Source organism: Mauremys reevesii, linkage group 8, assembly GCF_016161935.1.
Source record: "Mauremys reevesii isolate NIE-2019 linkage group 8, ASM1616193v1, whole genome shotgun sequence".
NCBI lineage: Eukaryota > Metazoa > Chordata > Testudines > Geoemydidae > Mauremys > Mauremys reevesii.
In genome coordinates, this window is record NC_052630.1 from 103,258,075 (window position 1) to 103,271,281 (window position 13,207).

Sequence of the window (13,207 nt, forward strand, 5' to 3'; positions counted from 1 at the left end):
CCTTGTGCCCTTGTGCAGGGGGGTAATCCTCCAGCCCTGCCTCAGGGGGGTGGGGGTGTGGTAAATGGGACAGGGACTGCGGCAGTGAGTGAGCTTTGCTATGATGTGAGCCGCCTGAATGAGATCGCGCTGATGATTAGCATTACAGGGGCCTGGAGCTCTAGGCCTATGTATTAAGGCATAAAAAGTCTGTGTTCCTAAACTGCAGTCCATCTGTGCTGTGGTAAGTGTGCAGTGTCTGAGTGACATCTCGTTGTCACCTCTAGGGAAGTGCGCGCGTGGTGCTGGACAGTCATCAGGGAGAGGAGAGAGGGGAGGGAGGGGGAGGGGAGGGGGGCGGAGGGAGGGGGGGCAGGGCAGGGGGTGGGGAGCCTGAGCCCCCGCCTCCCTGCCCCACAGAGGCTGGCTGGTGGAGTGATGTGGAGAGAGCGAGTGCCATTTAGCTGCCTGCTTATGGGGGTTGAGGGGAGGAGCAGAGAGGGAGGAGAGGAGAGGGAGAAACACCGAACCAGCAAACAGCTCGGCAGGCCACAAAAAACCTCTGAACCTTTAAAAAAATGATCAGAATGCGTGAAAAAATGACACCTGTGGATTTCCTCACTGACTCACTGAGTGCCCTTAAAAATGAGAGTCTAATAACTTCTCTACCTCCTGGGGCATAGTCGCCAAAATCTGGCCCCATGGAAGTCTGTGGTTTTCATTTGTTCATAGGAGGGATTCATCCTCCTGATTCATACACACAGCTAAGCAATATAAGTCTTGCAGTCACCCAAGACCACAAACTCAACAAAATGTGGGTCTTAAGAAAGTTCCTTGGGGGCAGCGGAATCGATCTCGGGGGGGGGATGAAGACATGACATTGGCTCTGGGTTATGACTTAGCAAGGCACTGTTGTGGGGATATTCTGAGTGTAATGGGTGTCTTTTGACACCAAGATGCATTACACTGTTCCTTGGGGGAGGGGGTGGGGATCATAATGGGAATTACAGAAATTCCAGGTAGTGACACAAAGCCGAAGCGAAAATGCAGCCCGGAGGGCAGAGGAAAGCGAGGGACCAAATAAAGGAAGATTGGGCAATTTAGGTTAAGAGAATGAAAGGTGAGGCTATTGATGTACGGATGAAAAGTCATGCAAACTATTCAGAGCGAGACTGGCCTTAATCGAACCTCCAGTTTTGCAAGTGGAATTTTGCAGATGCAAATAATTGCAGCTGTAGTTTACGCTACTTAATGTCAAAGCACTTAATTGGTCCAACTAACTGGGTATTTTGACACCGAAGTGACCTAAACTGTGGGGCAAAATTTTGTCAGCGGTCATTTGCACTTGCAGGTTTCTGGTAGAGACATGGATGCCACCAGAGGAGATGCCAGCATTGTGTAGGAAGGATCGTGTCGTTTCTAGGGTAGTAGATCATGACTGTGGTGTTGTGGGCACTTGGGAACTGGACTGCGTCGAAAGGCTAATTTCATGTAAGTCAACAAACAGCCTCGTAAGTGATAATGACTTCAACTTACTGCTGAGCTGGGCTGGATTCATCCTGCTGACCAATGGAAGAAAGGTTTGTATGTCAAGGGTATGATCAGAAGAATTTGTGAAAACGTTTTGGTTTGCCTGTTGTTATGGGGAGGTAGGTTTTGGGTTTTTGCAAATAGTCAATGTTGAAGCAAACTTTTTGAAAAAAATATCTGTAACATCTCCTTTTTTAAAAAAGCCCAAGAAGACATGAGAAAAGTCAGATTGATTGAAACTTGGGCAGGTCAGTTCTGGCAACATGCTGAATGATCCCTTGCCATTTCTTCGTTTCTGAGCGTCGTGTATAGGAATTGGAGGGTATCCCTTTAAACAGTTTGGGAGTTCCCTCCTTGTCTCCTATTGCAGAAGCCGCCAGATCCTAGCGTAGCAACTATATAGATAGATAGATAAAGTCTATGTAAATAAGAAACCCAGTTCTTTGGAACCCCACTCTGTCTCTTTTTTTCTCACATTATTCTTGTGTCGAGAGCAAAGATACGACACTGAGCTTACCATCGGGCTTACTGTTTACAGCCAATGCCGTGAAATCACTAGCACCAAACCCAGTGCAAACTGGTCACTAGCATCACCCACCTGTGGTGTTTCCTTGGCTTCTGTCTGTTGCCGTTGTGGTTCTTTAGTATTTTCCTCTCAGTCTTGCTAAGAGAACGGAGTGGGTGTTTATTGCTGAGAAGTAACAAATTAGTGGCTTCTCTCAAGCTTGTTTCTTAGCTTTAAAAGAGTGTGTGGATGTGTGTTGCCGGGGGAGGGGAATGATAGAACAATTTAGAGATCCGGGAGACAAAAGTCGAAAACCCCAAAGCCCTCGTGGATGATAAAAAAAATTGGATTTGTTTGTAAAGGCTGAGACTATCCAGAATCCCCCATGATGTGGATCCCATGGGCAAACTGGAGACAACAGACGTAACCGGCAGTGTGGACTCGTAGAGCAGTGGATAGAGAGCCTAGGTCTCTGAATCCATTCCTGGCTCTGTTGCTGGGTGACCTCTGGAAAGTCTCATCACCATCTAAGAAATGCCAAACCTGTTGCAGAGATGCATGCATGTAACTTGAGCTCAGGAGGTGCGGGCTATTTAGTTGGGGGAAGGGTCCTAGTAGAAAGGGGGTCCGGTATCTAGATACTTTCTTCTTAAAGCTAAGTGAAAAGACACATTCACTGTCTCTATCCCTTCTGTAAGCGAGACTTCTGACTTCACTGGGGTTGCACCGGCTTACACCAGGCCTTAACTTTGCCCATGCAGCCGCTTGCAGCTGTAATTTCCATCTTGCCTACCAGCCTTGGGAGGGAGTCCCCATCCCTGAAGGGCTACATGGGCCTTCTGGACACTCTGCATGGCCCATACAAGAGGGCTAGAGGCCATGGCTCAATGACCACAACTTTTGCCACTCTTGCATCCGACGAAGTGGGTGTTCACCCACGAAAGCTCATGCTCCCAAATGTCTGTTAGTGTATAAGGTGCCACAAGCAGTGATGAGCTGGCAAATTTTTAAAAACGGGTTCCCTCCTCCCTCCAAAATTTTTAACAACGGGTTCCCTCCTTTTCCCCCCCCTCCGGGGGGGGGTCGTGCCCCATCCAACCCCTCATGTTCCTTGACACACACACTCCGAGACCCCTGACCCATCCCCCCCTTCCCTGTCCCCTGACTGCCCCTTGCCGCCCCACCCAACCCCTCCTCTCATTCTCAATGGCCCCCCAGAACCCCTACCCCATACAACTACCCCTTCTCTCTGTCCCTGAGTGCCCCCACCACCTCATCCAACCCTGCTCTTTCCTGACTGCTCCCCCGGACCCTTGCCCCCATTCAATCCCCCTGTTCCCTGCCCTCTGACCCCCCCACCCCCAAACTCCCCTACCCTCTCTCCAACACCCCCTCCCTGCCTGGACGTGGCTGGGCCGGGACAGGAGTCGCGCGGTCGGAGCCGGAGGATGCGGCGGGAGCCCAGCGGCCGGAGCCAGGTGGCTGGCCGGGTGGAGCCAGGGAGGGCTGCGGCCAGAGCTGGAGCCGGGCAGCCGGGGCCGCCGCCACGCCCAGACCCGCGCTGCGGGCCCGGCCCCTGGCAAAACAGCAGGGGCGCTGGAGCCACGGGCCAGGCCGGGCTGGAGGTGGGGGCCGTGTCCAGTGCCGAGCATCCCGGTAGGTGGGGCACGGCAGGGCCGGGGTGCGGCCGAGCCGGACGGCCGGGAGGGGTTCGGGAGGGGGTCGGGACGCGGGCCGCCGCAGCCGGTGAGGGTGGGGGCCGGGCAGGGCCGGGAACGCGGGGCCGGGAACGCGGCCAGGGAGGGTCGGCCGGGCAGGGTCGCGGCCGGGACGCGGGGATGCAGCCAGGAGGCCGGTGAGGGTCGGGCGGGGACCCGGGGCGGGTGGCCGGGCATGGTCGCGGCCGGGAACGGGGGACGCGCCAGGAGGCCGGTGAGGGTCGGGTGGGGACCCGGGGCGGATGGCCGGGCAGGGTCGCGGCCGGGAACGGGGGACGCGCCAGGAGGCCGGTGAGGGTCGGGCGGGGACCCGGGGCCGGGGCCGGGCAGGGTCGCGCCGGGAACGCTGGGGTGGGGGACGCAGCCAGGAGGGTCGGGCAGGGATCCGGGACGGTAGGTGGGGCACGGCAGGGCCGGGGGTGCGGCCGGGCCGGGCGGCCGGGAGGGGTTCGGGGGAGTCGGGAGGCGGGCAGGGTCGCGGCCGGGAGGCGGGACGGGCCGCGCCAGGACCGGCCGCACACGCTCCCCTAGTTTCCTACCTTAGGGTCGTCTTCCTGGGCCGGGGAAGCCTGCTTGCTTCTTAGCCCTCCCAGGCTTCCCGCGCGAACAGCTGATTCACGGGAAGCCGTGGGGGAGGAGAAGCAAGGAGGAGCTTCATGGTAGGAGGTGGAGGCAGAATTCGCAACGGTTCGCGTGAACCGTTTGCTAAAATTTAGCATCCGGTTCTCTGTCCGGCGTCTAATTTTAGCAAACGGTTCGCGCGAACCGTCGCGAACCGTCTGCAGCTCACCCCTGGCCACAAGACTCTTTGCAACTTTTGCCACGTAGCATCATAGTCGCTCTGTACCAGCTACTTCTGTAGTGTCACCTTCCTGCCACCCATACCCATCCAACTCACTGCAGACAACCGTGGAGTACTCCTTAGATCTCTGGTAGCCCATGGAGCATAGTCAGGGAGCCACTGACCTTAACTCCAAGAATCCAGGTTCGGCAATTCCCCTGTTGCCCTTTCTCCCGCCAGAGCCCCAGTTCTCCAGCTCCAGCGTGCAGGGTCTCCAGTCTCCCAAGGGAGATCTTTGGGGCTGTATCTCTTGGGGACAAGCATGAGCACAATGCATTCTGATTCTGTACTGATAACGAGGCATCAAACCCAAGGCTGTATTTATGGGCGGACTGCATTTTGTTGTTGAAATGGGAAGTTGGGATTCCCCCTCCCCCCCCCCCGCACCGTTTGTGTGGAAAACTATTTAGCAGCAGCAGCAGTTGCATTTAACTTTCATCCGACAATGTTAATCACCTAGCTGATTTCTGAGATGTTTTTACACATCAACTCCGTCCTCTCCGCTGATACTTTTCCTGCTACATTTTTTTTTAAAGCACTTTGAGGCTGAAATTAGATTTTACAGCACAGGCCTTTATGGATTCTAGCGTCTTGTGACCTCCTCGGCAATATCACCAAGGCAACTCTTAAAGGGGCACTAAGGAAGCTGTCCTGTTTTGCTGCCCATGTCCGGCTTCAGCGCTATCCTCCTTTCAATTCTGAAAATTTCAGGGTGTCTTCAATTAGATCCAGTTTAGAAATGAAATAAAACACTCCTACTAACCTTTCTCTGGCAGTTCTACAAATTCCTCTCAAATACACGCCCAGCTGATTGTGAACCAGGGGAAAAAACCAGAAACTTGCTTTCCTGCAGCAAAATGATTGAGCCGAACTATTGGACCAGATCCTCAGCTGGTATAAACCTGCGATCGGCTTAGCTCCTGTGAAGTCAACAGGTGGTGCTGATTTCCACCAGCCGAGAATCTTGCCCAGCTAATATAGCTGATGTTGAAAGACAGATGCATTGCAAGGAAAACATTCCATTTGCCTGAACAGAGCTGGCTTTCTATAGAGGCCTCTGTCTTGTCTTTTCCCGAGTACAACTGCTGTGGCTAAGGGCCAGTATTTATATACGAAGGCTCTGAACAAAGAGCATACACTGCTCGCTGGGTGAGAGAAGCTGGCACACAGGGCAGTCAGGCTACTGGTTTGGGGGACTAAGCTGGCGCTAGGAGAGTGGATGTGCGGCTCTCTTCTCCCCGCCTAGTGGTTAGACCACGTAAAGAGGTTGAGTTTGCAACGGCGTCTGAGCTAATTGCCTTGGCTGTTTAGTTTAAGCTGTAAAGGCTGTTATGTTTAGCTTGAGAGGTTCTGTGTTGGCTCTGCAAAGAATCCTTAATTTCTGTTATGTGCATTTAGAGATGTGATATAAGGGGGCATTCACAACGCAGAGGCAGCGTCTTCCTGGTCCCTACAAACACTGCAGCGTTTACCCTCTTAGGGAAAAGTTCCCACTCATTGTGCTTTTCTGAAGCTGGCCACTTAAATTTGGCACAAACCCTAACGCTAACCCTTGTGCAACTGGCTGCCTCTTTGCCTTGCGGCTGGTAAGCATCTGGTGTGTCGTCCCTTTCTGCAAGGAGATGGCACTTTCTCCCACAGATGTTATCTTTTAAACATTTTTTATTTCTTTAAACAACTCCCGGGGGCAGAGGGTTGTTTCCAAGCTCTCCGCAGGATGCCTATTCAGCCTACCATGGAAATAGCCATTTAATTATAAATATCTAGATTAGCCCACTGCCTCCCCCCTCCACCATGCATTAGCTAGTCACGGTACTTTGTATTTTTCTTAAAGCCCCAGCTCCTGGAATCATGTGATTATGTGAGAATCTCTCCTCTTTTTTAAAGTAGGTTTCTAGCCCTCACAGTTGTGAAGAAAAACTTGAAAACATGACTTCTAAAGGCTGAAAAGGCAAATAAAAAATCCAGGATTGCTTTTTAAAAATCTCATGACTTGTAAGACAATCTCATCATTTGGGGGTGGAGGAGGCTGGCTCATGACTTTTGAACCACAGGGGTTGGCCACACTGAGGCACTGCAGCACAGATGGTATGTAAATCATGCACTGATCTTCCTGCTGTAATATTTAGCAGCAGCAGGGAGTGACACTGTCCCTGTGGAATTTAGTCAGTTTCAAAAAGTAGTCTCAGGTTCCACACCTGCCCCCCAGTCCCACTCTCAGTCCTTGTGATTTTTACAATCACGCTTTCTTTTCTTTTTCCTTTTAAACGTATTTCCCCTCCCATCTTGTTGTATGATAGGCCTACAACAAAAGAAACTGGCTGTCTGACTGTACAGGGGAAACTGACACTGATTTATTGGGAAAATGGACGAAATAAAGTATCTTTTTCTCTAATCTTTCAGTTATACTAATTTTAGGCTTTCTCTATAATGTAGCAGATTTTTTTTTATGTTGACACGGCCCCTTTAAGGATGAATTGAGAGCCTTAAATCTGAGAAGGTGTTCACTGCTGTGATTATTAAATAACATTCTTAAATGATAATGTAATGTCTTTGTGTGTGCCCACTGTATAAATAACATTTCTTCTTCTAGCTTAGTAATGACCCTATTTTAATGACAATAGACCTCTAGCAAGTAATTAGCTCTCCATGCTCAGCATTTATTTCCTAAAAGAGGCATATTTGCATACTGATTTTTCTTCCCCCCCCCAAGTGATTTATTTTGCAGAGCTAATTAGCAGCCCAGCTAGGAGTTTTGTTTTAGCAGTGGTACACTCTTGGGCTTCTTCTTAAAGAAGGCAAATCATTAGCTTGATAAATATGTGTTTTATGATCATTCTAACGACTTGATTTGGTCATGAGACAAAGCTGTTCATTCCCTCCCTAGGTATCTAGTTGTGTCCAGTCCTGTGCCCAGCTGTCAAACCCTTTTCCTCCCCCCAGAGAGTTGGGACCAGAACTACCCCCATCTACAGGAAATTCTCCCACCAAATCCGAACAAGCAGCCCGGTCCTATTTGCTCCTCAATCCTCCATTCACAGGTGTCATCCTGGTGGAAACTACGGAGCACTCCCAGGGTTAGAAGATCAATGCCCAATTGATTATAAAAGTTCACCAATCCATCACTGAGATTAAATGAATGTGCATGTAGGACCTAGACAAAACCAATGCATCACAGTGCAGCAATGCTTTGGAAGCAGCAGCCCAGGTTAACAGTAATTGCCATTTATAACAGTGCCTTCCATCCCAAAGGTACCTCCACACCACTGCCGTCCAGTTGCTTCTGAGGTGGAGTGCAGTGGCCAATCAGTGCACAGGGCCCATCCAGTTCTGACGGAAACACTCTTGTTGACTTCAGCTGGAGTTGGATCACGCCCTTCATGAGCTACTCCAAAGTGGAGGGAAAGGAAAGTTTTGGATACGGACAGCAGGGCAAACCCCTTCTCTTATAGAAAAGTGTTATGGGATCGTTAGTGCCTGCTGATCTAGACAGTGTTTGAGGTATCATCCAAGAGACTCTCCATGTAACCTGCATGTTCCTGTCTAAACATTTCCACTCCAGCTGGTCTGGAAGGCGTCCGCCCTCTTGCAAGAGGGACTCAACACTGGGTACAACTGGGCTGGAAGGGCCTGATCCAAAGCCCATTGACGTCCATGAAAAGACTCTCATTGGATCAAGGATTACGCTGTTTGGAGCAGGGGCTTGGTTATTGGTTCAGCATATTGTGCGCATCATGAACAACTGCAAGGCTAGAAAGATCCTAAACGTGAAAGCCGGGATTCAGTGACGCAATTAAGCTTCCCCTAGCTAAGCCCGTGCTTAGTTAGGGGACTTAAGTGCTTTGCTAACTATGTTAAAGTGGTAATCAGAAATTCTTAGTACACTGCCGTGGGTGCAAGTCTCAGGGAGTACAAGAAATTAGAGGTCACTGTTCTCTTTTTAGGGCCAGATTCTGACAGCCTTTCCCATGCCGAGAAGCGCTGTACTCCACAGGCAATAAAGGTGAGGCGTAAGGCGTTATTTAAAGGGAGGAAGAGTATGAGAATGTAGAAACAACAACCAGAACTGTGCAGACAGATTTTTTTCCTCCCCAGAACTCTCTTATCTCAAAACCAAGTAAGGTGATTTGGTGAATAAATAAATCAGAAATAGGAGCAGGAGAGGCCGGAATGAACTTGTCTGAGTGGGGTTTGTTTTGCAAGCTGTGTTTTAGCTGTTGTCTCCTTGAAACATAGTCCCATCTGCAAGCCAGAGGGACCCGGTTCAGTATGAGCCTCTGGTGAAAAATACCCATGAGGCAGCCTGGGAGAGTGATGTCAGTTTCCTCATGGCGCTTCGTCATTGCGGAACTGCCAAGCTGGCTGAAATTCCACCTTGATAAAACACATTGTTTTGTCTGTTCTTTTTTTTTTCCACGCAGAAAGAAATGACAGAGAGAATTTGCCACTGAGCCGATTTCTGCCGAGAAGTCCGTCTGTCTCCCCCGGAGCCCACTTGCAATGGGATGGAAACGCGGAATGCTGGACAATCTGACTCCGAGACCTTGCTGTGGAGATTTGAAATGCACCGAAATACGAGTATGCTTAAGAACCTTATTGTACCAGGGAACAGTGTTTATATTATCCCAGTCTTTGTTACATGGATACTTTATTTTTAGAAACCATTGGCCAGAACTGGGATGGGACAAGTGTGTGTATGTGCGTGCGCGTGTGTGGGGTTAAATACACACCCGCAGATTTCATGCTCATCCCCTCGAGCCCTGATCACCTGCTTCTTTATTCCCCCTCCAGCCCATCCCCTACACACCTGGTTTGGCTCTCCTTTAATTATGGCACTGATGGCTGGAGGGTGAAATCCCTAGCTAAATGCTCCAGTGATCACATCTCCTCACTGATTGTGGCCCGCTCCGTGTCAGCCAGGCAAAGGGAAGCTGCGGCGTGGGGGCGCGCATGACGACTAGCACCAAGAGAACTGATTTCCTCTGTGATCTCCAAAGGTCAAATGGAGCTGCTCATTATCTGAATACAGGGCCGGGGGGCTAATCCCAGTTCTTGTGGATTCCTTTAGTTCGGCGGTGGACCTTGTGCTTAATTAAAACTCCTGGGACCCTGTTTGACGTTCCAGTGAAGTCAGTCGTGTTACACCAGGGATGAATTTCACCCACGCACATCCTGGTATGGTCACTGAGAGCTCTTCCTTCCAAACTTGGAAGGTTGGCTTCAAAGACAACCATGTAACAGGGCTGGGTGAAGTTCAGCTGACGTGGTTTGCAGCAGGGAGGACGAGGGGGATTGTGGGAGCCAGAGTCAATCTGACTAGAGCTGGTCAAAACTGACAGTGGACACAATTTTTCACTGAACAATGGCTTCTTCCTCAAAATGGAAGTTTCCATGGGAATGGTTCCCCCACCTCCCCACGCCAGTATCCAAAAACTGAAACACTTTGGCCAAATCCCCCCATATCTTCAGTTTTCAACTGAGGATTTTTCAGTTTGTTGGCTCTGTAATCTAGCAGAGGTGTAACAAGATCCAACGGCTGGAAGTTGACGCTGGACACGTTCAGACTGCAAAGAAAGGGTATATGTTTAACGGTGAGCGTCATTAGCCATTGGACCAGCTTACTAAGGGTTGCGGTTGGTTCTACATCACTGCAATTCTAAATCAAGATCAGACGTCTTCCTAAAAGATCTGCCCTGGTTCAAACAGGAATTATTTCATGGACGTTCTCTGACCTGTGTTCTACAGGAGGTCAGACTAGCTGATGACAGTGGTCCCTTCTGACCTTGGAATCTGCCACTCTATTTGGGGGGTGGTTTGTTGGGGTTTTTTTTTACAAACCCCCCCCCCCAAATTTTTTAAAGGAAAATGGAGATGAAAACAGGATTTTTCATGGGAACAAAAACTGTCCCCACTAGTTCTGGCTCTGTGTTGGGGGTTCAGAATCAGTGAGTCTGGGGGTTGAGCAGAGCCCCAAAACTGAAGTCAAAACTCACTCAAAACTGCAGATTTTTTCGTCTGATTTTGACACCATGTGAAGCTGCGAGTCCTCCTGTAACAGCACCTAAAGTGAGCCCCAGCTCCCTCCAAACCAGGCCTGGTTTCCCTGGAAAGCTTTTCAAGGAAGGCATTTCAAGGGCCTGATGCCGTGAGATGAGCATCCCCAGGCCAATCTGTGAGCACTGAGGGCTGACCCACCTCATGTTCGGGCTCCAAGTCTTTATCAAAACTCCAACAACCAGGCAGCTGCAGGTGATGGCAAGATGTGCGTGAAGTTTCACACCACTCTTATCTAGGAGTTTACAATCTAGTAGCTTCTGGTTTCAGGGCCAAATTCACTGCAGGGGCAACCACTGAACTCGGCCCTTTGTGGGTAAAGGATCGTTAATGTGGTTACCGTTACAATAAAAGATTATACCACCATCCCCATCCCTACATTTCCAGTGCCATGCAATTCCCATGGACTTCCTGTGGCTAAAACCCCATGCAGCACTTTTAAACATAGTCATTACAGTCATGCATATCCCTTCTTCCCCACCAGCTGCTGCCTCCCTACAGGGACCATTTTTGCAAGGAGCAATATTTCCCCTCTTGTCCCTCAGTGAAGATAACTTCATCAGTCTGGGCTATTCTACATGGGTCTTGGAGCATCAGGTACAGGTGGCCTTGGTGACAGATGCATTCCAATCAGGCCAGTGTCATTTTTGCAGGTATTGTCATGGTTCCTTCCTTCCTTTGAAATGCTCTATGGAGGACTTAGGGCAAAAATGAAGGATAAAGGACTTACAGAAAGGAACCAAGCGGTGTGGCACCGAATGATGATTCATCTACCCGTTACTGCTTCTGGTAGGCTAACAGCAAGCAGCACATAGGTTTCCCCATGTTGCGGGGCCGGGGGAATATTTCGCCAGAGAAATATGGGTTCTGTGTTGTTTCTAAGTCTCTGGGAATGTTCCTTCAGAGGAATGTTCTTCGCTTTGGAGACGCACTTTGCATGACAAGCACCGCATGTCCCAATATAAAGTGAAGGCAGGAAATCATAATGGGAGAAACCATCAATATTTTCAGACAAGCTCTCTCGGCTTTGAATGCCTCAGACACTGCTACTGGATGTTGTCTCCTTATCGGAATCAAATCTTGCACCTTGGAGGATCTTACCATTTAAACTCTGATGGGCTGTTAAGATCACACGTTAGAAATGCCCCATATCATGCTTGTAATACCTACTAACTAGTGGTGTGTTACACTGGCCTTCGGGCAAGAGGTGAAGCGATTTCTTGGGTTTTTTGTTTGTTATATATCAAATGATCTGAGCCACAGTATAGTTAAGTTTGTGTCTTCTGGCCTTTCTCTGTAGAGGTTTTGTACCTTACATGGCGTCAATATTTATATCATGTGCTGTACTGTTTTTTTGCTCATGAAACTGAAATGTTAAAGCCAGTATTCAAACGCACCGGCAGAGTTGTGTGCTCAAAGTACTTATTTTATTTTTTAAATCTTGTATACCAGATGTGGAATTTTTTACAGAGAAACGAGAAAAAAAAAAAAAAGGAGCAAAAAGGGGGGAAAGTGCCACTCCAATATTTTATGCATCAAATAACTGATAAAATTCCAAATGTTCTCATTTTGTTACTGATTAAAGAAACACGAACAAACTGGCGGTTTTCAGTTTTCACTGGTTAACTTGTAGTAGTAGGGTTATCAGAAACTGGGATAATTCTGACAATGGACCTGATCCAGAGGTCCTGACTCCCACTGATTGCAGGGAGTCTGGCAGCTCTCCAGGTCAGAAAGGCCGTATGGTAAAAAAGACTCCCAAACCACTGCTGATAATCAGCTTGGAGTATTAACTCCACTGATGGAAAATTAGTGCGTGGTGCGAACAAATCACACGAGGGATCGGCCGAGAAAGGGAAGACTAAGGTTCCAGTCCTGCAAATGCTGAGGTACGTGCTCAACTTTAAGCATGTGAGTAATCCCGTTGTCCACAGTGGAACTACTCATGTGCTTAGTTACTCACGTGCATAAACTTTTACAGGATTGTAGATTGAGAGCCTCGCCTGTTTTCATCTTGATGTGAGTTTAACGAGGTAAGCGGTTTTGGCCCTGTGTATTATTTAAAATGAATGTAAGAGACAAGGCTGGATCTGGATTTCTGTTACCTTAGTGTAAATCCAGAGCAACTCAATGGCATTTATACAGGGGTAGCAGACCAGAGTTGAGCCTATTTTGTGTCTCTTGGAATTATCCACACTTTTACTTACCTATCTCTTGTAAAGTACTTTGAGATCTGTGGATGAAAAGGGCTATAAAGGAGCTAAGTATCATTTAATTCCACTAACTTAGCCCATTGGCGTGACCCAGTTACAGCACAGCTAGGTTCCAGTCAGACGGCACGTTAACAATGTTGGAACTAGGTTAGGAGACAGCCGCGTTGTAACTGGGTCGCATGACCAAGATAAAACCCTCTGAGTTGTTTCTAAAATCAGCATAGTGTACCCAGGGCTTAAAGTTTACTGTGTTCGACTTCTCTTACGTGAATTGGACATAGGGGCAGATTTCGATATTGAGCCCGTCAAGCTAACATGCCATCAGAAGTTAGCTCTTGGATTATGCCTGGTGGTGAATTTTTTTACA

The 13,207-nt window shown here is 49.1% G+C and overlaps 1 protein-coding gene across 7 annotated transcripts in view; it reads left to right on the forward strand.

Annotated features, from left to right (window-relative positions):
* The window catches only part of MOB3C (MOB kinase activator 3C), a 75,138-nt gene that overhangs the window by 42,282 nt on the left and 19,649 nt on the right, over window positions 1–13,207 (forward strand). For 3 of the 7 annotated variants that reach the window (XM_039486517.1, XM_039486515.1, XM_039486516.1), the window contains exon 4: window positions 7,826–8,442. In XM_039486517.1, the coding sequence (XP_039342451.1) occupies window positions 7,826–7,957 (132 nt within the window). In that variant the 3' untranslated portion in view covers window positions 7,958–8,442. Of the gene's footprint in view, window positions 1–1,330; window positions 1,403–7,825; window positions 8,443–8,994; window positions 12,214–13,207 lie in introns of those variants that run through there. The other 4 variants (XM_039486520.1, XM_039486522.1, XR_005584126.1 and 1 more) reach the window with 3 other exon arrangements.